This window comes from Nothoprocta perdicaria, unplaced genomic scaffold (genome assembly GCF_003342845.1).
Source record: "Nothoprocta perdicaria isolate Ctin4 unplaced genomic scaffold, notPer1 scaffold_121, whole genome shotgun sequence".
NCBI classification, from domain to species: domain Eukaryota; kingdom Metazoa; phylum Chordata; class Aves; order Tinamiformes; family Tinamidae; genus Nothoprocta; species Nothoprocta perdicaria.
The window spans coordinates 1,829,556-1,856,604 of record NW_020454328.1 but is presented as its reverse complement, the minus strand read 5'-3'; the positions used below and the strand labels follow the sequence as shown (position 1 = coordinate 1,856,604).

At 50.7% G+C, this 27,049-nt stretch overlaps 1 protein-coding gene across 1 annotated transcript in view; it reads left to right on the top strand.

Moving 5' to 3' along the window:
- The window catches only part of LOC112960233 (acid-sensing ion channel 2), a 294,430-nt gene that overhangs the window by 243,829 nt on the left and 23,552 nt on the right, over positions 1-27,049 (top strand). The window contains exon 2 of the mRNA XM_026054443.1: positions 22,040-22,190. Coding sequence (XP_025910228.1) covers positions 22,040-22,190 — 151 coding nt within the window. The remainder of the gene's footprint in view (positions 1-22,039; positions 22,191-27,049) is intronic.

Sequence of the window (27,049 nt, the reverse complement as noted above, 5' to 3'; positions counted from 1 at the left end):
GCTGCGGCCCATGTGCTCGCGGCGGGCGGCGCTGCCGCGGCGCGCGCTCTGGCTGCTCGCCTTCTGCACGGCGCTCGGGCTGCTGCTCGCCTGGTCCTCCAACCGCCTGCTGCACTGGCTCGCCTTCCCGTCGCACACGCAGGTGCGCACCGAGTGGAGCCGCCAGCTGCCCTTCCCGGCCGTGACGCTGTGCAACAACAACCCGCTGCGCTTCCCGCGCCTCTCCAAGGGCGACCTGTACTACGCGGGCCACTGGCTGGGCCTGCTGCTGCCCAACCGCACGGCGCGGCCGCTGCTCGCCGAGCTGCTGCGCGGCGACGAGGCCCGGCTGCGCTGGTTCGCCAAGCTTGCCGACTTCCGCCTCTTCCTGCCGCCGCGCCACTTCGAGGGCATCAGCGCCGCCTTCATGGACCGCCTGGGCCACCAGCTCGAGGACATGCTGCTCTCCTGCAAGTACCGCGGCGAGCTCTGCGGGCCGCACAACTTCTCGGCGGTGAGTGCGGCCGCGAGCTTGGCGGCTTCCCCGCCGCGGGGTGACTCCAGCATTGCTCCCAGGAGGTGCTTCCTGCTAGGAAAAACGAACAACAACAAAAAAATAAGTAGCGGGGAAAGCAAAGTTTCCTGCAGCCGCCTGCTTCCAGAGAGCCCCGCTGGGCTCCTGGGCTTGCAAAGGGCGAGCGGAGGCTTCTGCTCAGAGCTTCTGGGCCTCAGAGCGGAGGCTTCTGCTCTGGGTGGAAAGCGCCCACGACCCAGATGAACTGGGGCCCTTCGCTCCTTAGTTGCCTCTTGGTGAGCGGCGGCTTTGGGAGCCGCTTCCCTGGCTGCAGGTGGGAACACYGGAGCTTGTTGGAGTTGTTGCTGCTCCAGAGGAACCAGATTCCCCCTCGTGTGAGCACCGCTTGGGAAGCCAGAGCGAGCGGCTTCGTTGCCGCCGCCCGCCTGGCGAGAGCAGGAGGGGAGGGAGAATCCCGAGGGATGCAGCCGAGCAGCCTGGACCCGTCCCTTGGCCTCTGCAGCTGGAGACATGGGCAGGAATGGTGCACTTGGGGGAGGATGGGTGGAAAAATACACTCTCAAAGGTGCTTTACAGCAGTGGCGTGGCGAAATGAGGCTTAGGAAGGAGAGGAGGCGGGAGGCTGCAGGCTCCCTCCGTCTCTCCGGTTGGATTTGCACCCTCCGCCTGCGGAGCAGCTTCCCGGCCGCCCGTCACACAGCGTGAGACGGGAGCTGCTGCCAGCCGCCTCCCCCGGCRCCCTCCTCCACGCTTCCGACCTCGGCATCGTCCCCAGGAGCTTCCCCCTCTGTGAGGAGGAGCGCTGTGCGGCGAGGCCGAAGGCTCGGGCTGCCGGCTCTGGGCTTTGCRTCCCGCCACTCCGCCGCTCCCGCGGAGCATCGCGGCATCCCTGGGCGTCTGGCTGCTCCCCAAACCACAGGGAAGGGGCCCGGGGAGGAGGGGGGAAACTGCGTGGTTCAAACCCAGGCGTAGGAGTGAAATTGGAAGGGAAGGAAAAGCCCGCCGTGAACCGAAGGGATGAAGGGATAAGCAGCAAAGGGCAGTTCTTGCGCTCGCTCGGGTGCTCTGGAGAGCACTGGGGTCCTCTGTGTCAAAATGAAAGAGGGAGGGAATGGGAGAGGTGAGCTCTTTTATGGGATTAAAGAAAAAAGGATGTATTTCTGAGCAAACAAGCCCTGTTTTATGGCTGAAGGAGAAGAAAAGGCTCTGGCTGKTTTTTTTTTGTCTGTTTTTTTCCTCCCAACTCTGTCAGTGTGTCTCATAGAAGAGATTATTTTTCCCTTTCAACCCTGCTTTTCTTAAGCCCTTGGTCTGTTGCTGCAGCTGAATGTCCCTTGTAAAAACGAAGGGCAGCTTGAAATAAGCATAGAAAAGGGGAAAATAAAGATGTAGTTGTGCATCTCTTCAGTTTTAGGAAATAATCAGTGTAAATACAGAGGGGTTTTGTTTGTGATGTGGAATTGTTGTAGTCTCTGGTGCGGGGCAAGGCGGCTTGGGGCGCCTCGTGTSGCCGTGTGAGCTGGTGGCACCAGCAGGCGGGTCCCCCGGGACCCGGACATCGCCCCACGCACGAGCCGGAGCGACGAGCCGGGACGTCGCGTCCCGTCGTGTCCCGGCCAGCACGTGCTTGCCCATTGCCTCACTGCAGCTCGCTAGCAGCCGGGCTGCTGCAGAAACCCCTTCAGGTTCCGCGATTAAAAATGTCTCAACTGGGCAATTGTAGCGATTAAAGATAGTTCTTGTTTTCCTACTGACTGTCGGGATGAAGCGGCCAATTGCTTCGTTCTGCATCACTTGAGCTCTGCGTTTGATTTAGTTCACAAACCCTCTTTGCTTCTAAAATATTTATCTTAGTTCTCCTGTCCTGTGCTTATTGATTTCTTTTTTTCTTTTTCTCTTTTTATGTTATAAAGTTATTAATGCGTCCTATGGGTCAGGGATTTACGGGCTCGTTACCTCATCCTGATTTAAGAACTTCCCGCATAAACCTTGTCCYCTTACCTGAACCTAGGGGAAATAGTGGCCCGCGACTTGCCCTTTGCCAGGGGGACAGGAGGACGGAGGGTCTCTCTTGGTTTCCTCCTGGCTCTGCTGTGAAACGGTCCCAATRGTTGGCTGTGGTTTATGGGGTGCTKTGGAGGTGCTGCAGTCAATGGCTTTTGGTGTTTTCCTTTGGTCACCGTTTCTTCTCGGTAGTTTTCCTCTATTCCTGGAGTTAGGGGCCGTAGGGAAGAGTAAGTGGGTAAAGAGCTTGAGTGCTTCGTTGTAGAAAAAATATAKAGAGATTTTCTGTATGTATCAATGCACACACTTTTCTATGGCCAAAAGGTGCTGGAATGTGGGTTGTCTTCTTGGTGTCCCTCCAGCTAAGCTGTTGGGTCTGCTCTTGTAGCCACCTCCCCAGTGAGATGTTTCCTGTGCTGGTTCACGCGGGGTTTCGCCCCGACAGCAGCCGAGGAGCCGTGCGCGTCCCGCTTGCGTTGACGTTGCTCTTCCAAGTTGGGTTTTGCACCTCCGTAACCGATGGCTCAGCTTTATGGRATATTGCATCCAAAAATCCAAGGAGGAAGCAGCACTGAGCAGTGCGAGGCGCTTCCCGAGTGCAGCGGAGATGCTGTTTGCAAGAGAAACTAGCTCCAAGAAGTGGTCCAGGTGTCTGTTTGGGTCAACCAGTCTCTGCTTTGGGGCTRAGAGTCTTGTGTTGGATGTTGTCGCTTTTGTGTTGACTTGATGAAGCTCGTGACTGTAGTGAGTGGAAGGGAATTAAACCTGAGCTGAATGAGCTTGGTGGGCGGATGTGCTGGGAGGTGGGACGTGGTCTCGGTGCAAGGGAAGGAGTAGCTAGACCTGGGCTCCCATAAGCACTTGACTGCTGGGCTCTTCTCAAGTGGTGGCTTCTTCCACCCTCTTTCCCTGTGGCCTTGGAGATTGCCGCCACACTCTGGGTCCTGGCTTGGTGTGAGATKGGGTGCTGAGCAGCTCTGCAGCCCTCCTGCAGCAGCCTTGCTCTGGAGGGAGGCCCCTGAGCCCCTTTGCTTGTTACGTTTTTCCCTCAGCCCAATTCGCCTCGTCATGGAACGATGGAGCATGGCAGGCGAATGCCAGCTGGCAGATGTCGCTGTACGGCCTTGGCTGCATTTCTGAGGGCTTCTTGCCTTGTCATTGAGCGGACAGACGTCGAGGAGAAGGCAAGGCAGAGCGCAGGTGGGAATTAAAATAACTGGCCCATGGCACGGGCGGTGACTGTCCAGAGGCTGCCAGAGCGAGCAGAGCTTGGTGTGCCGGCGTCGGTGCCGAGGGCGGCCTCTTCGCCGGGATATTTATGGGCCTTGGGAGTTGACATCAGCCCGCCGATGTTCTCCACCGTGGCCGCCTGCCAGAGCCCCGCGCACGACTTGGCACGTGGCGCGGAGAAGGTGTACGTTGTGTTTCAGAGAGGGCTGGCCCCGTTCCCCGGGTCTGTCCTTCAAGGGGATGTGAGCTTGCTCTGGTGCGAGTTCACACGTCCTCTTGAGCGCTTGAGAGTTTGGTTATTTGTTTGTTTATTTATTTATTTATTTATTTCAAATCAACTCTCATCTTGGGATTTTTTGCCACATCAAAAATACTTTGTTTTGGTGTCATCTTCTTGACTTTTCCATATTCTCCTTGAGTGTAGGCCCTCCAGCCAAAGCAGAATGTATGGGTCACTTCTCACAGCACGTTTCAGTTTTCACAGGAAAAAGCCATTTCTTTCCAGGTGTATWTTTTGGACCATTTTTGGCCTAGTCTTGTTTGACCATGTCTTTGCTAGAGATGTTCCTGGTGCTTCTCAACACAAYGCGAAGCAGGGATGAGGAGGAGGATGTGCAATTGCAATGAAGCTGCATTTTCCACCCTCTTTGAAGCGTCACCTTGCAAGGCGAAAAGTACTGATGAGMTGAGGAGAGTCTGCAGGGAAACAACAACGAGAGGTGCTGAGGAGCAGTGCACAAGCAAGGACCAAAGACGCCATGTGATGGAGCCAAGCGTGGCTGCTGACGTAGCTTCTAATGAGGGTTTGTTTGGGCTGGRGTAGGACAGATTCACACCATGTTGAAGAAGAAATTCCAGAGTGAAAGCAGGAGAGATGCTTGTCTAGTTGGTCCTCAAAGAGAGCTATCGAGAAGGTGCTGTGGAGAGCACATCCTTCAGTGTCTTGGAGAAGCCTTGCTGGGCCAAAMTGATGCTCCTCAAGCCACATGTCCGTGTTTTTCTTTTTTTATTGTTTGAGAAATAGCCTTGGGTTTTAAGGGCTGGCATAAAACTGCATTGAGGAATGAGCCTTGCTGCTGGGTCAGCGCAAACGGCCCTGGACTCCATCAATAAGTCACGGCAGGCAAGGCCAGGGTGARATTTTTCAGGCTGATTCAGAGATGGGCTGTCAGGGCTCTTGCTGACCATGGGATCTCCTCGGCCTGCACAGGAGGATACTAGGGCATCCAAGAGAATTGCTCTACCCTAATAACTTATCAAATAAAAAGCATCTTCCTTCTTTTTTTTGGTTTTGCAGACCCTTCGTCTTTATCTCAAGGTAGAGCTGCACCACGAGTACTTGCCGTAGAAGCCCTCCTTGAACACTGAAAACCTTTGCAGCGCAGCAGGGTGCCTTGGGCTGCTTCACCTTTGGGTCTGGCCAAAACCCACTGTTCTCTGCCCAGTTTTGCCTTGGCTTTAGCCCTCTGTGCCAGGGCTAAGCCCTTTCCTTGGGTGACTGGGGCCAGTCCTTTGTGTTGGCGCTTCCTCCTGGCCACGTGGAGCCACGTGCTCCCCAGCGCTCTGCAACCCCTGCGTGGAAGCACCTAGCACGTGCTCAGTCACTGATAGACATTCACTTAACCCAGGCGTATGTTTGAGGTGAAAACTGGAGGAAAAGGTGTTTGGAGCCCTTGGGAAAAGTCTATTAGGTCAGGTCTTCTGTGTCTCTTCAACTTGGCTGTTTTTCTCTCCCTACCCCCATGTTTCATCCCAATGAAAGTTCTTCAAGTTCCTCCCAACTTATGGTCCTATTGGACCTGTGGACTGGTGCCCTTGGCTCTCTCCAGAGTATATAGGGCCGACTGCTTGCAGCGAGGAGGGCGTTAGGAAGATGGAAATTGGTTTGCAGGAGCAGGGGGAGCATTTGGGAGGTCCAGCTTGGCACCTTGAGTAGCTATCATAATTTTTCTACATAAATTTTTCTCCATTTGTGCTAAAACCATCAATCACGGGGGGGAAAAAATGTAACTATTAGTCACCTGCTAAATATGTAATCATCAGCTTAAGTTTGTTTTGGTCATATAATAGATTCCAAATAATTACTTGCCGCCCTACAGCAGGGTAGATATAATTAGGGACGTAATTACCACTACCTTCCACTCAGGGATTCTGCGACGGCTTAATTAATATTTGTGAGCTGCTTTGAGATCTTCCAACCAGCTACTAATACGTCCTGAGCGTGAGGAATAACGATGATGGTACCGGCCGAGTGGAGCGGCGCGGGAGAGCGGGACGGAGCCCGCGTCCCGCGCGGAGCATTGAGCTAATGAAGCAGCCGGGGGGAGCCCCGGTGCTCCCGGGGGTCCGGGGGTGTTTAACTTGCTGCCAGATTCAGTTCAGGATAATACCTGTTCTGTCCACATCCCTGCCCCTTCCTGCCTTTGCAGCATCCCCAGTGGGGTCCTGGTTCCTCCAGAAAATTTGCTTTTTTCCAGTGGGACTGTTGAAATCGGAGCTTTTTCTTTTTGTCTTTTTTTCTTTCTTTAAAGCCTCAACTAATTTTGTTTCCTTTTTCCAGCCCTCTCTCCTGTGCTGTAATGCAACCAGAATTCACAGGTGGATCTGCTCTGTTTTGAGGTGTGATCCTTACTGAGGTTTTCTTCTTTCTGTGTGCAAATCGAGGGCCCCATCACTGCAAGCTCCCTGCTGTGGAGGTGGCTTCATTCCTCGCTCAGACAGGTCAGGAAATTCTTTCTTTCCCAGCCCCAAGCGCTGCAATTTCATGCAGTGGGAGCAGCTATTTGTGATTTGAGTTTTGATTTCCCCCCCAATTTTGCAATTTACTCCTGAAATCAAACAAACGCGGACAAAACAGCCTCTCCTGGACGCCCTTGAGCTTTAAATTTTCCAATAACCGAGAGCGAACATAAATTAAGCACTGGAGCTGGTACTRATCTCATGACCACGCTTGCTCAAACACTGCTTTTCCCACGGTATATTAAATCAAGAAGAATAGCCTATTAGAATATAATTAGCGGTGATTCACAAGCGGGAATTTCTGTCGCCAGTGTAGGGGGAAAAAGTACGTAATACAATTGGAAAGAATGGAAACCTTTTGGGTTTCAACCAGTGTGTTTGTTTGTTTATTTATTTATTTATTTTATCCCTTCCCACTGGCTTTCTAAAGATGTTGCAGCAGCTGGAACGGAGGCAGAGCTGCAGCAGGGAATTGGTTAGGTGGTTTCTAATAAATTCCTGCGCCGATTAAAAGTGGCTCGTGGCGGGCACGTAAATCTTGGTGCGCTCCCTGCATATGCTCCTGACAAAAATAAATAACCTCCTCCTGYAGCGTTATTAGACTTAATGCATCAGTGCTTCCCAGCCCGCTCTTGCAGAAGGATCCCAATCTGGCTGGGCGACTTCTTCTGCCTCAAGAGCTTCTTGGAGATGTCTCCATRTGAAGCGTTGACCACCTGAGCTGCGGTTTATTTTTGTGGTCCCTTCGAGGACTTCCGAAATCGTCGCAATAGGAATGTAATGCAAAACCTGGCTTTGCCTTTAACTCTCCAGCCGCGCCAGGGCTCCCCTTSAAAGGCTCCGGTGTAAACCCCTTCTTTTTCCTAATGGAAAGGTGATACCCTCTTGCCTTAACACATGCAGAAAGGAGTCGGGTAAAGGGCTTTTCCCCTTGCAGGCTGCAAATCAGCGTCTCTTTGCATGCGTGTTTTCCTCAGTAGGTTTTATTTTATTAAACTGGATCCTCAGTGCCTTGCCAGGAGGTAAAATGACTGAGCTGCGAGTGCGCCGGGCTTTTCCCTCTCCTTCCCTGCACCTCGGGGGCACTTTTTCCGGGTAGTTCTCCCAGATCAGCTCCCGTGCCCTGTGAATGGAGAGATACCTTCTCTTTTTGCATGTTCTGCTGCTGTCTGAACCTCTTGCAAGCCTTGGGTAACTTACTGCTGCAAGCGCAGCCGCTGCTGSAATCTGCATTTGGGGCTTTTTTAGCAGCAGAGGTGCTCACTCTGGTGCATCCAACAACATAATTCAGTGGACAAGCGGGCAAGGAAGGAAAGTTAGGCTGAAGCAAGCAACATATGCAAAGCTGACTGCGTTTTTTTTCCAAAAACATATATATTTTTTGCAAACTTGGCCATCTTTCTCCTGCCCCTGGAAGTGCTTGTGATTTTCTGCCTTAACCCTCTCTCCATCCAGGCTTTGGAGCCTCCGATAGGGCTGGAAGTGCCCGGTGCTGCTGCTGTCCCCCTGCTTGGATGCTCCTTTCGCTGGGACACAGGGATGTCCCTGAGGCACCGAGGGCCTCTTGCTGCGCTGGTGGCAAGCAAAAATCCCAGCTCCGAATCAAGGCCCGCGGAAAGCTCCGTGTTGTAGAAGTGTCCCACATCCCCCCAAACCGCCCCTGTCTGTGCCAGCCCAAAACGGCATGTGAGGTCTCTGCTGTGAGAGCCGGGCGCTGCATGGAGGAGCCACCAAAGGGTGCACGGGTGGTTTGCTCCAGAGGGATGAGGCGCCAGGAGGACCGTGATCACGGCATCCAGACGCCGTTCTGTACTTAGACCAGAGYTGGGGGCAAAGGATGCTATAAGATTGCCAAGGAACGGGAATAATCCTAGCGTGGGCTTTGGCTTTCTTGGCATGGTTGGTCCGGAGGGTTTGTGGTTTGCTTGCTTCCTTGCCCGACAACATAAGCAGCTCTTCCAGAAGTCTCTGTTGATCCCTGCAGGTGCCTGAAAATCTTGCATAGGTGACGGCCGTAAAGACAGCGAGTCCTCTGGGCTTTTTTATTTTGCTCTTTTATTGCCTTATGGGTTGGCCCCAGCTTGATGTCACCTGCTTGTCTTCACACCTGGGTTCAGGAGGTACTGCTTGGGCATAGAAATGGGAAGTTTGGGTCATTCCTGATGTTTTTTTTTAACACAGGAGGAGAAAATGAGCCTGCCCTGAGCTTTACAGCTTGCAGTAAGGTTGTGATTCCCTGCTAAATTATATTCACAAATCTTAAAAGTCACAGTTTTGCATTTAAGGAACGTTGTCATCATATGGAGGATGATGCTCAGCCAGTTGTAGCCCATCTTTTTTGAGTCTTTTGGGGTGTTAGGATATACTGATTTTATTTTGCTACTGTAGCACTTGAGTGCTCGGAGCAAAGTCCAAAAGCAGCACTGTGGTTAATTAATTTAATCACATCTTTTCCATCCGATCTTTCTAACAAAGGTTCACCAGCTCACCTTCGATGGTCAGTATCACACCTGTTTGGAGACAGCTCTCCAGCGGCGATTCCTCAAGCGTGCCAGGGAATAGCTCTGTAATGCGGCTCGTTAGGATTCATAATTTCAGTTTTATATTGCTGCCAGAGCTAATGAAGTTACAGGCGAAGCTGCTAAGCAGTGCTCACAAGATGCCCCAGGAAAGCTCTCCTGAAACCCAAGAATCTTCCCGAGCGTTTAATGGGGTCAAGGTTGCAACCGCAGCTCCCTCAACCAGCCCAAGAGCAACCTCAGTGCAACTGCGGATCATTTAGCACGACTACGAGTTGGAATAAAAATAGCTGTTTTGCCCTAAAAGCCTTATGGTGTGGCTTGAAAGCGGGTTTGAGATGTCTTCCCACTTTAGTCTTGTGRTGTTTGGCCAGTCACAAATTATTGTGTGTGGTTAATTGGCGAGGGAGGTCCTGTTTGCAAGGAGAACCAGGAGCGAAGGCACCACGTCGCATTTCGGACTGTAAAATCGATAAGCAGAGGAGGCTGTGGAGCTAATTAATGCATTTCTAAGTCTGTGCATGCATATGGGTATAGCTATAGATATCTATACATTACATCTTCTGGGCCCCTGAGCCGTTCTTAGATACGGACAGGTTTGGAGGAGAAGGATGAAGGAAAAGGGAAGCCTCTTCTCTTCTTCCTCAATATATGAGGGGCYGGAGTGAAAACCTAAATATTACTATAATCAAAAATAAAAGCAGGATTTGGAGCTGCTCGGGCAGAGGTGTCGCTTGTGCTTGCAGGAGTTCTATGAGGTTTTGCTGCAGAAATTACCATATTGTGCCAGGAGAAGGAGATGCTGGCCCATATGGCACAGGCTGGGACCTACTCACCACCAGCCTCTTTYTAGTGACCTTTCCCCAGTGCAACGTCTTGTTGGGGAGCTTCACCAAAACCTCGGGTATTGGCGTGCTGCAAACCATTAATGCACAAAAGTCACAAAATCCATTTAAGTCTGTTATTTCCTTTTGACTGTAGGAGGATTTCTGGTTTTGCTTGGCAAAAAAAAMCAAATAAGAAATGCTTAAGGCTTGGGGATTTTTACTACTCTCCTGCTCTCGTGCTACCAGAGCTGTGGATGATTCAGAAATATCACGAGCAGGATATATAGAGTTGGAATGAAATGCAAAATGTACAAGGCAAATTAYGGTCTTGGATGTAAAAATGCTCCTTGCAGGGCCATGCAAGCAGTGTGGCAACACGAGCCGTCGTATCCACGTTAAAAGAGGCATCAAATTGGCTTTTTCCAAATTATAAGGGCCGTATTCTCCAGAGGGGATAKCTGTCCTGCAGGTCTTGGCTTGGGGAGCTGGGGAACATAGTGGCTATCTAGATACATGAGCAACAGTAGGATTTTCCCGTAGAAATGGTGGTTTTGGATGCATTTTGTTCTTGGGATTCCCTTAAGGAAGGCAGAGAAAGCTGTTGAATGGGAACGGCAGTGACTGGGCGCGGGCACTCTTGACCCCTCCAGATAATAATAATAATAATAATAATAATAATAATCGATTTTTACCGCACTCCTCCCCATCCACAGGGCCGTTTTGTGCTTTATGACGATTTCAGGGTTGGAGCTTGTGCTGCGAGTGGAAGGAGTGGGAAGGATGTCCTTCCTGCCCTCCTAGCCCGCCGCCCCGGGAGCCTCAACGCTGTGTAGAAAGAGCCCGGGTCGGGGCTTAGAGCTGGGTTATTCTTAGCATGAAGCGGGAGGGAGGTTAAGGGGGAAAGGAGCAAAAACCGGGATGAGGTTAGGAGCCGGCTCCGGCGGGCGTCCAGCCGGCAGCTGCAAACACCTTGGGATTCCTCGCTCCAGTTTTACATATCCGAGGGGTTTCTCTTAATTTTTGCCTGAAATTGCTTTGTCTTCTGTTTATTGAAAGACTACTTAGACCTGGAGCTGCTAAACCTCCATCTGCTTTTACCCATGGCCACTAATGTGGAGCTAAGAGCAGGTAGCCGCTCGCCCTGGAAAGCGGCTGAGCTCGTTAGCGTCCTCAAACACCAGGGACTTAATAGCCCCATAAAACTGCGACCGGTTCGGGGTGGTGGAGGTGGAGGTACYGCAGCCCTCTGGCAGCCAGAGCTGCCCCGCAGCAAATATTTGAGCTATTAATAAGAAATTTTCCATGAAACTTTTCTGAAGAGAAAGTTTCCTAACTGGCATGGGTATTTTAATATCTTTTTTTAATTTCCTTACCCAGCAGGTTGGTGATAATGCAGGGAAGCTGAGGCTCTTGCAGTCTTAGTTGGGGATGAGTCTGCTGGGATTTGCATAGTGTTGAAAATCTTCCTTTTCTCCCTTTTTGGTCTGCCAACGTTGCCCTCATTACTTTTGTTATTTCATTTATAACATAAAATGCAGACTTTGGGCATGGAACCGATCAGTATCATGGGCTTCTTTGCAGACATTCTACAGGTCTGGGGGTGGTTTTGGCACCCCCTACCCTTGAGACATTGCARATCTCCTCTCCTAGACATGAAAATAAGCAGAAATGTTTTGTTTTAGTCCCTGAACGCTTGCGTTAGTCGTTTGTAATCCACAGGGCCTCCGCAAACTCAGGGAATATTGCAGCAGGCAAGTTACTGCGCCTGGTTCTGGCAGTAAGATAGCGGTGGAGTAATTTAAGTGAAACGGCGCTGGAGATTTACTAGGAAAAATCTGATTTTATGATATTTGGTCATTTGCAAGCGAATGGCGTCCTGGGGTGCTGCGGGACTTGCAGGGCACACGGTTGCAGGTGAAGATTTGGGGTGTTTTGTCACCGCTCACAGGGAGCGTGAGGGGTACCGGGGTTGTGCAGTGACTTTTAAGGAGTAACTGAATTAAATCAGAACTCTCAGTAGTAAAATGCCACGTTGTCCATCTTCGGCATCTCCATAGCGGTGTGTGGGGGGGGTGGCAGCTGCGGGACAGACGTATTGTCCTAAGGATGTGGCCAAAAAATGAAGTGTTTTCCCCCAGCAGGTTTTAGTCTAGCAACAAGACTGATGCATGATCAGCTTTTTGGGCTGGGTGCAAGGAGATATGGTGARCACTGCTGTGGGCATGAGGGATCGCCCTCAGGTCCCACCTGTTGAAGGGCTCTATCTACTCCAGCTCCAACCTTTGGAGCTTCCCTTTCCCTCGTCACCAGCCATATCCTTTGGCGTTGTGTCCTGGCCAAACGCTTTGCTTGATCTGCAGATCATTTTGCAACCAGGTCGCAGCCTGGCAATGAGCCTTGTGCCCCATCAGGAGCTCCAGCAATCAGCAGGAGTCACCAAGCGATGAAGCCAGGTAGATATGGAAAATAACTGCTCCAAAGGCGTTCCTGGGAGCACTTCACAAGAGGAACGCGCGTTTCAGGTTCCTGCTCCTCTCCCACTTCAGCCTCTTTGCTTCTTTGGCCAAGACTGGGRGGTTTGGGCTAGTTCAGCTTGACTTCCAGTTGAGGTTGGCTTGCATGGGGTCAGACGGTTGCCTCTGCAGTTTATAATTTGCTTCTGCTTCGGGTCCATTATTCCGGTAACAACACTCTGCTCTCAAGCTGTCAGCCCCTGCCTCGCTGCTAATGAAATACGTCGTGGAAAGTGCAGCCTTGTCGGGGAGCCCCGGAGCMGAGGGAAATAACCCAATGCAACGAGTAACAAAATTATAAGGTGTGGAGGGAATAATGACCCGAGTTATTACATGGCACTGCAGAAGCTTTTACCATTTCAGACAGCTCCGTCTGTCTAACCATACACTGCTTTGCTTTTAATTTATTAATAATTACTAGGCTCAGAAGATGGCAGTTTTAGGGACATTTTTCTCTCTGGTTGAATAGCTCAGGGAGTTCCCGCTTGGGTTTCTTCTTCAATACTAGGTCTTTTTTTGAGCTGCTTCTTGTTTCTGCCGTTGCCACTGAACTAAACACTCTTTCTCAGTGTGTTTGCCCGGAGCTACTTGGTGGCTTTTTGCTCCTTCCCTCCTTGGTGGCTTTTTGGACCACATTGGTAAATGGTTCCCAAAGGCAATAAGGTTGACCAGGACCCATAAAGTCATTAGGCTGTTGAGACACCATGAAAACTGCAGGGAAGAGGAGCACATGTGTCTGGAAGCATCTTGGGTTGGACGCAGATGTAGCCATTRGTTTTGCAAGCTCCTCCAATGAGTTCCCATCACCTTGCTGCTGCACAAGGGCAGTGGCAAACAGTGCTTCCCATTGAGCAAACAGGAGATCCGACACCGTCTCAAGGACACGTGTGCCTGGAAAATCAGTGGCTGGTTGGTGGGCTGCTCTCCATGCTGTCTCCACAACCGCGGGGCCAAGTCGGAGCTGAGGGACTTCACCTGTTTGCTTATTGGATCCAGGGCTCCAAGCCCAGCCTTGGCCCACAGTCCTGCAGTGGCGGGTGCTGTGCAGACATGGTGCAAGGTCCCTGCCCGCGGAGTTTGCAGGCAGCTCTTGGAGGAGCAGTGAGATCACGGCAGGGTCACCTTGATGCTTTTATTTGTTGCRGGTGTAGATTGAAGCATGGAGAAGGAGATTCCCCTTGATAAGAATGAAAGTGAAAACAGAGCAAGACTGGCAGCAAAAACCTGAAACAGAGTCTTCTCTGTCCTCTTATGAACTGTCCCCAGGATCTGGCCATGCATTTAAACAGCCACCACGGAGGCAGCCAAGTGCGTGTGATTCCAGCTGGGCTCTGCCTCGCGTCAGGCGGTGCCGAGACCGGGGGTTGCTCCATGCAGCTGGAGAGGAGCAAATTTAGGGGAGAGGAGCAAATTCAGCAGCCGCTGGCAACTTCTGGGGAATATAAATATTTGGCAAGCTAATTAAAGGGATATTTTGCTATTTTTAAACCACGCGGTRTATACGGAGCAAAGTCATTTCCTTTCCTCGGGGATGACTATCTGCCGAGGTTGTTACGAGCAGGTTCCCTTCCTCCCGCCTGTTATGCAGGYTGCTTCTCTGCTCCCCCCAACCAGACCCATGAAGCTGGACGGGGTTGGCTCCGTTTCTMTTTATACTCAATCCCCGGTTGCTGCTGTTGCCGTTTTTGGATTCCAGGTGTTGCAGCAGGCTGTCAGTCAACTGAAAAATCCTGTTTTCCCTGGTATTTTGAGCAGTCCTCCAGCTCCCTGCGTGCCCCTCTCCTTGCACGTTCTTCTTGCTGGTGGCTTTTGTGAGCACGTGGGACCTGTTGCAGAAGTCGATCTCTCACCTCGAATGCGAGGGAATGAAGGGAATTAATCCTTCACGTTTGCCCCTGAGCAAGTCCCATGTGGATTTGCATCTGTTTTGGGGCAGACACCTGGAATGGAAGCCCAGGGTAGACGACGAGGAAAAGGAAAACCAACCAAAATAAAACTAACCGAAATTGAGGGGGATCTGCGAGCTTTGAGTCCCCAGCTCTGGCACAGATGAGAAACTTCATGTTTCTTGTGCCTTGATTTCCTCATTCCCTGAAGCCCTTGATTATTTACAGAGATCTCCAGCTCTGAGATGCTCCAGATAGCAAAAAGGAGATAGCAGAAGTGCCGTTGTTTATCAAGTTAAAGTTTAATTGCACTTTTCCTTATCTGCCAGGACTTGGAATGTCAGAAGTAGAATAGTTTCTCTTAAATATATGTATATAAAAGGCCCAGCTTTTAAATGTGAAAGGTCTTTCTGTCAGTCATCCTGGAAATAGTTCTGAAAGTGAAGCAGAAGCAAAGTATAGGACAAAATACAGAARAAACCCTCAGGGAAGTGATTATAGCTTCAGTTTCTGGTAATTTGCTTGGTGGGAAGCGGAGCTGGACTGGCCGGGCTGTTTGCAGCAGGGAACTGGAAAATCCTTGGGACAACAGAGCTTCACCAGCCAGGGAGCCCCTATTGCCATTGCCCCGTGCAGGGACATCTTGGAGCCTTGGGAAACTGTGTTGGAGCCTCCCCGAGGCAGGAAACRTGGTGGAAATGCCAGGAAGGGGCTTGGGAGTGACGACTGAGCTCCAGTTGCTCTCCCAGGCTTTTTTACCTGCAATATTACAGCTGCCACACGACCTTCTGCACCTGCAAATGAGAAAAGCCAAGCGCCAGTTTTTCTTTTCTTCCTTTCTCGCGCACAGGTGGGGGAGCTGGGATTTTGGTGGGTGCTTCCGGAGCCGGAGGTTGCAGGASCCCTTGGGAACGTGGTTTAACAAGGTGCTAAAAGGCCGGAGCAGCAGCCCTGTGCTGCTTTCTGGGCCAGGAAGGGGCCGCTAGGCACGTCCCGTCCYGGGGCAAATAACAAAGAGCAGCTATAAAATGGGCTGCTCCGGCGGCGCCGCAAATTGAAGGGCTAAACAAGGTTAATCCCGGAGCCAAAGGATGCTCRGGGCGTGGGGTGACCGCAGAGGTTGTGGATCAGGTCCCCGGGTGAGGTTTGAGTACAGGGAATCCAAAATAATTTTGCTCCTATATATATACACACACACATACATACATATATTAATTTTCTCTTGAAAATAATTCTGTCTTTGAAAAACAGCCTTTTCAGGGCTATAGCTGAAAAGCTRCTCTGCTGCTGAAGTGCTGGATGTGATGGGCTCTGGTTGCTAACTCCCTTCCTTCTGGCAGTAGATTTTGCTTTAAATTTCACATATGGGAGATATATATAATATATATATATGTATGTATATATAAGTAGATCTTACCTTGCCATAAGAACGGAGCTGTGTAGAGCTGCTTCCTTGCAGCAGCTGCAGAACCCAGGAGCTGGGTTTGGGTCCACGCTTTATATTAGAGGCCCAAAAAGGGTCTCCCACGGGGTTCCCACATGCCAAACGTGCAGAAGAGCTAAACGTGATTTCTTAATTCAGCTCTTGCTGAATTTCCACTGTGGGGCCTCAGAGATAAACTGCTCTCCCTGGGGTGTTCCCTTTTATAGCAGATGGGCCTGAGAAATTTCTAAGGTGGCTTCACTGCACACTTGCAGATRATGGATTTGTCAGGAGGAAGCTCTTCAGATTTCAAATGCTTTTGTAGTGAGCCTGGCTGGCAAGAAGCAAATCTCATTTTTTTTAGCTTATTTTCAGGTCCTGCTGTTGTAATAATATCAATTCCTATAACATGYGGAGATGTGATGGGTTTCTGGTAAGGCGTGTGTGACAGAGGGCACTCCGGCAGGGTTTGGGAAGGCAGCAGCCAGAAGATGTGTCCTCACCTGCTGCCATGGAGTTAAAAAATGCCAATATCCCTGTTTTACCTAAGTACAGGCTGCGTTTTCCCATGCCATGATGGTCCCTGGCTCCACCCTGAGCTCCGTGTTGGTTGGTTTGCTTTGCTTGTGCCCAAAATACTTCATTTCAAGCAGAAGTTGTGAATGTTTTGGACTGCAAGTGGTAGGAGCCTCCCGGGGTTTTAAGCCTTGCTAGAAAGAGAGAAATTCTGTTTTCAGTGCAGCATTTAGCGCTCGTCTCCTCTGTGTAGGGATGAGGCACTGGTTGCTGTTTTGCCTTTGGAGAAGGCAGGAGAGGACGTTTCATCCTGCTGGGAGTTTTAGGAGCTGTGGGGCTTCTCTTCTGGGCTTAAAAACCTCCAGATAGGAGGCAACTTGTACAGTTAGTAGTAAAGATTTCTGCCGTCCGCTTTGGGAGAACCGTCCTGGTGATTCGTGGTATCTCCTGAGGGTTTCTGGAAGGGTTGGTTTCTGGGGGCGATCTCAAGCCATGCTCACCTGTGCTGAGCACTGATCAACTCAAGAGCATCTTTACTTTGGCCATGGGCTGCTGCTCGATGGTTCAAAGGTGCTTGGGAGGTCTGGAGATGGAGGAGGTCTGGAGAWGGACAACAAGCATTTTCTGGAGAGGTCGTTCCGATATCTGATATTCTCCTGTTGCTGGAGGGGTTTGGGCCACATGCAGATCTTGTAAATCAAAGTGTTTTGTCCATGGTCTTTGCTAAGACGGCTCAGTGCTTGCCATCATGTGGATCCTGCTGGATGCTCTCCTGGTATTTTTGGCAGAGCCCATAGAGCAATATAATCTTTAATAACGTGAGTCTTATTCCTGGAGCTGCAGCTGCTTCTGGGCTGGAGACCTCATTGCGCTGCTGCTCGATGGGGAGCTTAGCATGGGCAATGAAGAGCAATTCATTAGATAATCCGAGGGGGAGAGCTTAGGAGAACAGATTGTAATTATTATCCGTAGGAACGCTGGCCGTCACGCWGGGCGCCGGCACCTGCGGGAAGGCTCGTCCCGGCGGAGGCAGCACYGTCGCGCAGAGCTTGCTCCTCCAAGGACCCGCGGCGCGCTGCGTCCCCAGCCCCACACCTCTTCCCGCACCATCTGCTCTGGCCCCAGGGCACGTTCCGGATTTTTCCCGTGGTCTGGCAGTGCCGCTGGGCCAGCCTGGCACGTCGTGGGCCACTCGCCTCATTCCACCCTCGTATGGGCTGTTCGGCTGCAGACGGAGCCAACCCCAGGGCATGTTCGGAGCTGGTGAATGGGGTCGCGGGTGTGATGGCACTTCGGTTTTCCCAAGATGGGAATCTTTTGCAGGAAGGGAACACAGCCTCTTAAAGACRGTGGAAAACTCACAGCGCAGTGGGTGGCTGGAGAAGCAGCGGATGTCACTCTGCAACCCAGACGTTGCAGAATTCACTTTAAAAGATGCTCGCAAGTGCGTTCGTGTTCAAGTGGAAGATGAGCCTCTGTGGGAGCATCCAGGTGTTGTTGGACGGTGCGCCTGCCACAGTGCGCTGCCGCCGGTTCGTTATGGGTGGGAGTAATTAATGCTTGATGGAGATCAGGGAGAGGGCAGCAGTTTCCCCAGTTTATGGGCCACTATAATTCTCCGGTGTTTTTGAGCCTCACCACTATAGTTTATTCATTAACCGCCAGAATATTAGTGCTCTATTTCTTTTTAAATATGCACTCAACCAATGCTAAATTGCAATGATAGCAGTGCAGGAGATTTATGGCAGCTATAAGGCCCTTCCATAAGTACTCGCCATTCAAACAAATGCTTGCACCAATATGCCATCACAGGGAGTGGCTGATTGAACAAGTACAGGGGGCTTGGCAATGTCTCTTAGCAAATTAACCGCGCTGCCCTTCCCCTGCGTGTGCTRCTAGTGCATAACTGCTCTTGAAGGGTCGAATGTAGAGGGATGAATTTTCATCCACTGGCCGCATTTAATGCCGCCCGGTAAATTAAAGAAGTTATAAATACAGCTGCTCCTGCCCAATGGCAAGACAAGCGGYGCTGAAGCAGAGCGTGCTCTGTATTATGCAGGAGCCTGGCTGCAGCAGGAGACGATCACGTTGGGCGCGCTGGGTACTCCGCTTTATAGAAGGAATAGTATTAAAGGCAGCACAAGCCTGCCTTAGCCTGGGGCGGAATCCTAGGCCCCGATGAGCTGTACTTTCAAAGCAACAACTTGTCTAAAAGCAGAGATGACATCCGCGCTCCTGGCGCAGCCGTGCCCAGGGGTGGCCGTGGAGCTGCTTGCGGTGCGCGCGGCTCTGGCCTGCCTCGCCGAGCCGCTCGACACGGCCCGCTGGGACGTCTCGGCGGCCGGGAGCAACCCCTGGCCTTGTGAGCACGTCTTTCATGGCTCTGCTTTCCAGGGCCTCCGCCCCGCCGCGCTTCTCCGGTGCGAGATGAAGCCTGACAACAGCAAGGATAGATGACGGCAAGGATGGATAATGTTTGCTGGTCTGGCTGACTTGTGTGCTGGGTTTCCACTGATACACAACAAGTCCAGATTKAAAGAGCAAACCCTGGCGACCCTTGGAAGGGAAGAAGGTCCTGAAATACGCTCTCCGGATRCGTTTTGCCACCTTATTTGTGCTGATAAGAATTTGGTTTCCTTCTGTTCCCTCATCTCCAAGAGGGAGAGGAAGTTCTTCCTGCCAGTTAGGTATGAGTTATGTTCTCACCAAGCTGTCTTGTTCTCATTTAGAAAGCCATCGGGATTTGCCGCTTCAGGAACCTGTTTATTGCAGGTATCAGTTGCGATTCGCTGTTCACAGCCATCATTCCATTCTAACTGAGGAACTCCTGCTGGAGTGTGAACAAATGGACCGTCCTGCTGCACCTGCATGGAGCCAACTGGACCGTACTGTTCCTCGAGCGAAATCCTGGCCTGGCTCGGTGCCACTACCTGCTCTGCAGGTGCCATGGAGCGAGCACAGAGCTGCAAGCTACAGGAATATGTTSTGTCTTCATGAGAAGCCCAGAATCAGGATCTTTCCTCCCGAACCAGATCCTTTCCTATGACCTTGAGTGGGTTCCTGCATAACCATCTTCAATTGTCTCCTCTTGTGGTCTTGCTTCCAGCTGTAACACATCTTTCGGGGAAAACCTCAAGGAGAGGCCTGAGTCTGCAGAGGATATTTATGAGAGCTCATGCCTCTCGTGGTCTCCTTATGAATCGAAAGGTCCTCAAAACCTTTGGGGCCTTGATTGTGGTGGATCCTAGAAGAAGAGTCTCATTCAGATAGAGGAAAAAATGGTCTATGGGGAACCCAAATGGCCATGCAGTTCTGCAGAGAAATCTCCAAGTGCAGGACATCTCCAAGGTATTGGAGAACGGTCTCRAGGTAGGTGACAGCATGGTTTTCCCAAGGGTCTGGGTTATCAGAGGGAGGTGAACCGATCCCGATTCCCAGCGCCAGATGGATTTTGCTGGATGTTTTTGGAAAGCATCTTCCTCAGCTAGCTCTGGAAAGTTCCTTGGTTTTCCTTTCCTCTCTGTGGTCCCCCACGCTGTTGAAAGCAGCTTGATGAGATACATATCTTTAAACCTGTGCATCCCCTCACTTGTGGAGAAAATGATTGTGAAGGATGCTAATTTGCTTGCTTTTCAGTGGTTAGCACCTTAATCAAACAAATGGTATCTTGCCTTGTCGGTGAGCTCTAGCCTGCCTCTTTGTCTGGATTTCGACAAGTAATTTACAGACTTCAATTACTTGCTTTTACCATCATTTTGCTCCATGTTGAAAGCATAATTTATCAGCAGACGCTCTCGTCTTGTGTACGCTGACTCTAAACAGTGGAAAACCTTTTCCTCTATTATTCCAGTCAGGCTCAGTCGCGTTTTCAATATCAGGCTTTCTGGAGGAGCTATTGGGTTGACACACAGCAGGATCTGCATCTGTCGCTCCGAGCTTTTGAAGGTGCCGGCTCCGGCTTTGTGCACGGAGCGTGTTGGAGACACCTCTGCGCCGCTCTCTCATTTCACGGGATGTGCCTTTCTTCCCTTTCGGCGCTAACACGCGCACCGTTTTGTCATTCAAATAGCAGCCCGCAAGTTTAACAACATGTTTGCCGTTGCGCTTAAGCGTGGATTTGCAGATGAGCTGTCAAAAGTAACTAGTGATCCATTAGAGATAAAAATTGGGAAATTTCACAGGTTATTCTCAAGGTAGATGTTTCTGGGTTTTTTTTTTTTTTAATGTTTTTTTCCTGGTTTGTGCTGAACCCTATTTGCATTTCAAGATAAAAGATTAATWAGGACTTGAAGTGTTTGGGGAGGTCCCAGCAATGCTGTAGAAGTGGGGCCCAGACCCGCTGCATTTCACACCATCCRAAGGACAAACATACCTTTAACTGGAGGTTTTATACCAAATTTGACAGCTGCAAAGGCCAATATAAAGAAAAACCTGCAAAATTGCCCAAATTGATTTGASTAGAGCCTGGCCCGGGTGGATGAGCAGCTTATTCAGCATTTCCAGTGTACCATTGCTTTACATATAAACTTGCTCATTTTCCCATGATTTGCACTAAAGGCAGATTTTCTTCCTGCAGTGTTTTAAACTAATTAGAAATCTTTTATTTCTGCCTTCAAAGCCTATCTGGCTATCTGTGGGCACTGGCCGCTAACGCAGGCTTACTGTTGTCCAGATTATCTCTCCAGCTTGAGTGGTTTAATAGGTCAGTCGCGTATTAAAAGAGGATTTTCACTTGGATAAAATCTTTTTAAAAGGGTAATTTTTTTCCCCCTCTGCAAGTGCTTCATWCTGGCAACCTCCCTTTTGCTCCTGCTGGGGCTTTTAACTCCCATGTGATTATTTTAAGTCCCGTCGTAGCTTTTCCCCATGYGTTTCGTGCTCGGTGGTGGTGTTGGGGGGTTTCTCCGCGGCTTGGAGCTGGCTGGTGACGTTCCCTTCGTGTCCCCGTTGCTGTTGGCGCGGTGCTGGGCTCGCTGGGCACCGAGTTGCGGTGGTTTCGGAGCCGCCGAGCTGCTGCAGAGCCCCAGCTGCCGAGCCGTGGGATCCGTGGAGCGGCTCCGCTGGCTTTTTTTAGCTCCTCTTCCTCTGGGGAAAAGATCTTAAGGAATTCTTGCAGCTGAGTGCGAGGTGGAAAAGTGATTATTTTTTTAGCCTGGGGAGTTGGAGGTGGCCTTGGGGTTTGGCAAAGGGGCGAATGCAGGGCTYGCCACTGTTGGAGGCCATCGGTCCTCCCATATCAAAGATTGTCCCATATCAAAGATGTCCCATCTCTGCCACCCACGGAGAGTCCCCCCCGCTTTGAAACCCTTGGCAGAGCTGTCACTACCCCGGCAGCTCCTATCTAGGCTTTTCCATCTAGGCTTTCTCCAGGATTTCTTTCAGTGCAGGGGCCAAAATGAGACTAAAGGGGAGGAAGCCCCTGCAGAAGTTTGTCCTCGTTTACGGGATGTTTTCAAATCCTGTTTATTCTCCGGGGTCACGGTTGCAGGAGGAGCAAAGGGGATATTGCATTTTGGCGCTGGGGGAGCTCAGACATCGTGCACCTTGCTCCCTTTGGGTGGAAAGCAGAAGACACGAGCAGTGGTGGTGCTCGGGACCGTCAGAATGACCGCTTTGGTCATTTTGGACAYGCGTGTCCAGTTGGATGGTGCCTTGGTGGTGAAGAATTGCTCACCAGCGACATTTACACGTGGCTCTGAAGCAGCTTGCCCTTCCTCCCTCACATCCCTTGTTTTCTATAAGGAGACCACAATACACTGAATTATTAAACTAGGTTAGATTCATCTCCCGAGGTGCCCTCGGAGCGGCACTCTGCCGGCTGGGAACACGAGTGTGTTATATGGCGTTTTCTCTTCTCTCTCCTCTCAGGTGTTTACAAAATATGGGAAATGCTACATGTTTAACTCAGGAGAAGAAGGACGGCCTCTTCTTACCACTGTTAAGGGTGGGACAGGCAATGGACTGGAAATCATGCTGGACATACAACAGGATGAATATTTGCCAATATGGGGAGAAACAGGTAAGACCTTCTCTTTCCTCCTGCAGCTTCGATTTGGAAGGATGCTGTGGGCCCTTCTCCATTCTCATCCTCCCCATCCTCACTGCTTTTGGGCGTATTGGCACCAAAGAGCCATCCCCTGCTTTGGGACAGCAACTAGGAGGCCCATTCCTTGTCCTGGAGCTAGGGTGGCTGCTTGCAGGAGACAAGTGGTGTGGTGTTGGCTTTGGATGCTCCAGCCGTTCTCTCTTCCCCAAAAGAGTTTCTAGGAGGTTGCGTCCAAGGTGGGCATCCAGCTTACGTGTGTCTTCATCCTCTTTGGGKACAGTTTTGGAACATCCATTGCCCTAATTCCTGTCTTTGCTTGGGTTAGTGGTCTCCATACAGGCTTTGCTTGTGGTACTTATAACATTTGGGTGGATGTGGTCCAAACTTGGCCAGTTTGGGCATCTTCCGTGGAGCCGACAGGCTGAACTTGAGCCCTTCTGTCCTGGCATGGTGGTGGAAGGTTAGGCAAGGCGGTGGCAAGGTTTTGCAAGCCTGCTTTTATGTTTTAAGCAAAACAAGCTAGGAAAATGTCAGAAAAAATGCCTCTGCTGGACCTCCTGAGGAGGAAGCCACTCTGTTTCCTCGGCAGTTGCTAGCAAAGCAAACATTGCAGTGGGATTTTTTTTTCTGGACAAGATTATCCGTGTTTATTTTCAGACCTTTGAAAAGGTAGAAGAGCAAGATACTGTTTGGGAGCTTGMATTTTGGTTGCATGAATTCTCCCCTTCTAGTACCCTTCATTTCTGTTCAGCACCCAAAGGGAGAGCTGGGTTGGTCACGTTCGTTCAGAATTTATAATTTATTTGAGTGCTTTTCACTTGTTATTATTTCAACACATTCCCCCAGTCCCCTCAGCCCTTTAAAGTTGCACAGACATTTGCCTTATGGTTTTTAGCTAATCCACCAAGGCAGCCCAGCGTGATCCAGCTGAGCGGGGCGGATTTTATCGGAGTGATTTGGACTAACCCAGCTGTGTCACGAGTTGCACAGTGCTCATGGCAGGAACCCATCCAGAAATGTGTTGCCTTGTAGAGCTTTGCTTTTCTGCACCGGGAAGGGTGGCTTAGTCCACTGTTAATCTCACAAAGGTGTATCTTAAATCTGTGCATCTTGTACACGCCTCGCCTCATCTATCTGAACACCAGAGGCATGCAGAAGCTTTCTGATCTTCTGTGAAGTGGGTTGGTGTTGTGGAGGGGGGATTGAGATGGCAAATGAGGTCTCGACCTGACCATGAAATCCCATGGGAGTTAAGGGATAGCCATAAGTTGAACTCTTGGTTAGGTTAAAGATTGTAATGGGAGCTCCTGGGCTCCTTGCGAGTGAATCTGCCTTGTGTTTGCAGCCCCAAGTAGAACTGGAAGCTCTTTGAAGCTCCCAGAAACATGAATCTTTGCCTATCAGCAAGAGACTTGTTCCTCCTCTGTGCTTGTACAGCGCCTTGTACAAGCTGTCTTCAATGTTTTTTGGGCCCTCTGGACACTGCTGGAATAAAAATATTAACCGGAGTGGTTAATAGTTGCCGTTCCCATGGAAACACTTAACTTAGCGCTGCGCAGGTAAGTGAAGGAGCTGATGATTTCCAAATATTTGCATAATAATGTAAATGTGTTCGGAATTAAATCGCCGCCGCCGCTACCGCTGGGACTGTACAAAGGGTCTGGCTCCAAGAGTGGATGTGCAGCTCTTGAGAGAGCGTCAGCACTTGCTATGGGGAGGGAGGCGAGCAGACGTGGCGCAAGCTCTTGCATTGCAAGGCCATGGTAGGTCTTCATGTGGAAAATACAGGGACTTGTTAAGCTGACGCCCTTGTTATCCTGATTTTTGATTATACGCCAGCTTGTTTTCTTTTTTCTTCTTACAGTGCTGGGCTTTCTGCCTTTCCTTCTCAATCCCATCACCTCCAGCCCTTGCATTTCTCTAGCCCGTTGTGGTGGTGGTGGCTCGTGTTTACTGCAAAGAGTTGTCCTGTAGGAAACAGCAAAGCCAAAAGCCCTCCAGACCCTGATTCACTGCCCTGTCACCCAAGCATTGGACCGTCCAAGCAGACCAGGGCAACACACACGACCTTTCCCCCGCCCTGCACTTGGTGCATCTAGAGGGCCACCATGCCCAACGTTCTCATCTTCCCAGGTGCTGGAACAGATAGGACCATTGATGCTCTTTAGGTAGTCCCTGCACTGGGAAGCCAAGCAATTTGACCAAAGTCGTCCTGTTTAGCCTCACAGAGGCTTTGTGTTCAGCTCCAGGCCTGTAGGTGCTATCCAAGCCCGGTCTTTTCATCATTTCTGTTTCATCAACAGATGAAACTGTTATAAGATCCATGATATCCCCATGGAAATCCCAACGCAAGCAAAATTTTGCAATCCCGCGTGAAGGTGGAAATGCAAGATGGAAAATTTTATCTGGGGAGTCGCGGGGAAAGAAAAGCTTTGCAGACCACAGTCTCTGAACAACAGAGAGAGTCTCCCAAATTATAGTTTCCCAGCGTTGTCCTACAAGATGGGATACAGAGGGTCTTCGCTTTATTGCACTTTGCAGCAGAATCAGCAGCAATGCAATCAAATACAGTAAAAGAGTTTAATTTATAGCAGAGACTATTTGATTGGAAAGGGAATCCACTGCTGGTTAATCTTCCCGGAGTGGCCCAAGGTGTTATATATTGACCTTATATACCAACGCAGTGGATTGGAAAGCACTCRGGCCACAGCGCCRTAAATAAGAAATACGAGCCAAGCGGTCGGCRTTTGCGTTTCCAGAGTTGTGTGATMAAGATGAACGTTACATACCAATTAATCAAGTAACATGCTGGAAAAAAAGAAGARGGGGATGAAAAATAAATAAGCTATAAAAATGCACTAAAAAGAACCATGAAATCTCCAAAGTTTGAGGCTTCAAACCGCTTTGGAGACTCTCACGTAGTGTTGTGTGCCGCTACTGTTTGAAGCGGATAAAAGCAAGGGCAGTGAGCAAGATTTCTGATCTAGGTCACAGGTAGGAAGCATTTAAAGTCAATTCCCCTGCACATCAGACCTATCCAAGACCATGTTGTGTTTCTCTGCTTCCCAGGAGGGTGTCTTAATGTCATTATGGACCTTGGGCACTTAGTTTCCAACTCCTGTCATCAGATGTTACCTGCAGCCTTCGAAAAGGGGCAGGTTGGTGAGACCCACACGAGCCCCCAGGTTTGCAGAGTCACTGTCCGAGGGTGATGGTGAGGTGAGCTGTTGTGCATCAGCACAAGAGGTGCAGATGACTTCAGTGGCATAAGATTTCCACGCTGCTGCTTTTCTTTTTAATTAAAGCCACCTTAATTGAGTTGATCTCTTTTTGCCTCCAAATTGAATGCAGATGAATTGAATTAGCGTGGCTTCAATACTGACTGGTGGCCCTAGCGCAGGTGCTGATGCTTCACAAGTTGCTTCTGACTCATTTGTGCTTCTGTGAAGGACCATTCTGGCCCTGCTMGTGTCTCTGGAGAAGACGAAGGCCGTGCGGTCCCTGGCTGCATTTCCACGGGGACGCAGGCTCCAGGTGGGGATGGTGGTGAGGAGGCTCCTGCAGAACCCTGTGAGTGCCAGCCTGAGCTTTGGTGGGAGAAGCTCAGCAGGGCTTTGCTGAGTTACCTGCTGCCTGCGCTGGTTTCTTTTACACTTTGGAGCTGGGCTCCAATGCTCCCCAAATGTTTGGGGTGCTCTGGGCATCCGTACAAGGGATTTCTGGGGATTTCTCCCCAGAAACTCCTTATACCCAAGAACCCTGCGCCCTCCTGGTGCCCCTGAGCTCTCCTGGGCTCCTGCAGCTGGAGCCCCATGGAGGGGAGCAGGGGGACGCAGGGCAGGGGCGCGTGGCCGGTGGCTGCTGCCGCCAGCCCCAACAGTTCCTCCTGTCCACATTGCCTCCTCCCGGCACAGCCGCGGCCGTTTCCATGGTTTCTCCGGCTTCCCTGCCTGCTAGGATTTCATGCCAGGCCAAACAGATCTCAGCAGCAGCTCCACGCCGCAGAGCCGGGGCCGCTGCTGCTGCAGCGCCTTGGCCCAAAGCTCCTGAGAGCAGGTTGGTGRTGCAGCTCAGGGTTTGGCTGGCCCCGCTTTTTCCAGGGGTTGCCACGCTGAGGACTTGCTCTGCAGCCTCTGCAGTCCCTTCAAGCGCTCGCTTTGCAGCTGCAGAGAGGCCCCAAGCCATTGCTGTGATTTACTTCTGCCTATTAATGCAATTAGCGGCTGCTGCTGATAAATCCGGGCGTACCAGAGAGGTGGTTTCAAGCACATGGTGGCTGCCAGTGGTTACCAGARGCAGGTTGTCTTTTCCCTGCTCCTGGCTGCAAACCCCCAGCGCTCCACCATAGAGCCCATCCATTTCCATCATGGATTTCCACCACAGAAAACCTTAACCAAGGCCAAGCCCACCTGTAGGTAGGAAAGAGGCAGGATAAGTCCTGGGAGTGGAAGCAATGCTCAGCAGCAGCAGGTATAAAAGGGCCTTTCCTTAAGTTTTAAGGGACTTAATCTTTTTTTCTTAACACTTTTTTTCTTGTGGAGTCCAGAGTGCTGGTCTGCTGTGGGCATGGTATAAAAGGAGAAGARAAGCAAAGAGGGAAGTGCTCCCATAGGAGCAGAATTAGAAAATGCCGATAAATCCTGCCAAGCAACAGGTTTGCAAGCAGCCATGCAGATTTTATCRCGTGTCTCTGACGTGAGCTGTCTTGGAAGCCAGAAATGCTAAGTGGCTTTAAAAAGCAATTAGCCAAATGAATGGAAGGAGCAGTAACGAAGATCCTGTTGAGGAGTGGTGCATGACTTGCAACCTAAGCAATGCTTGAGGAGCACATT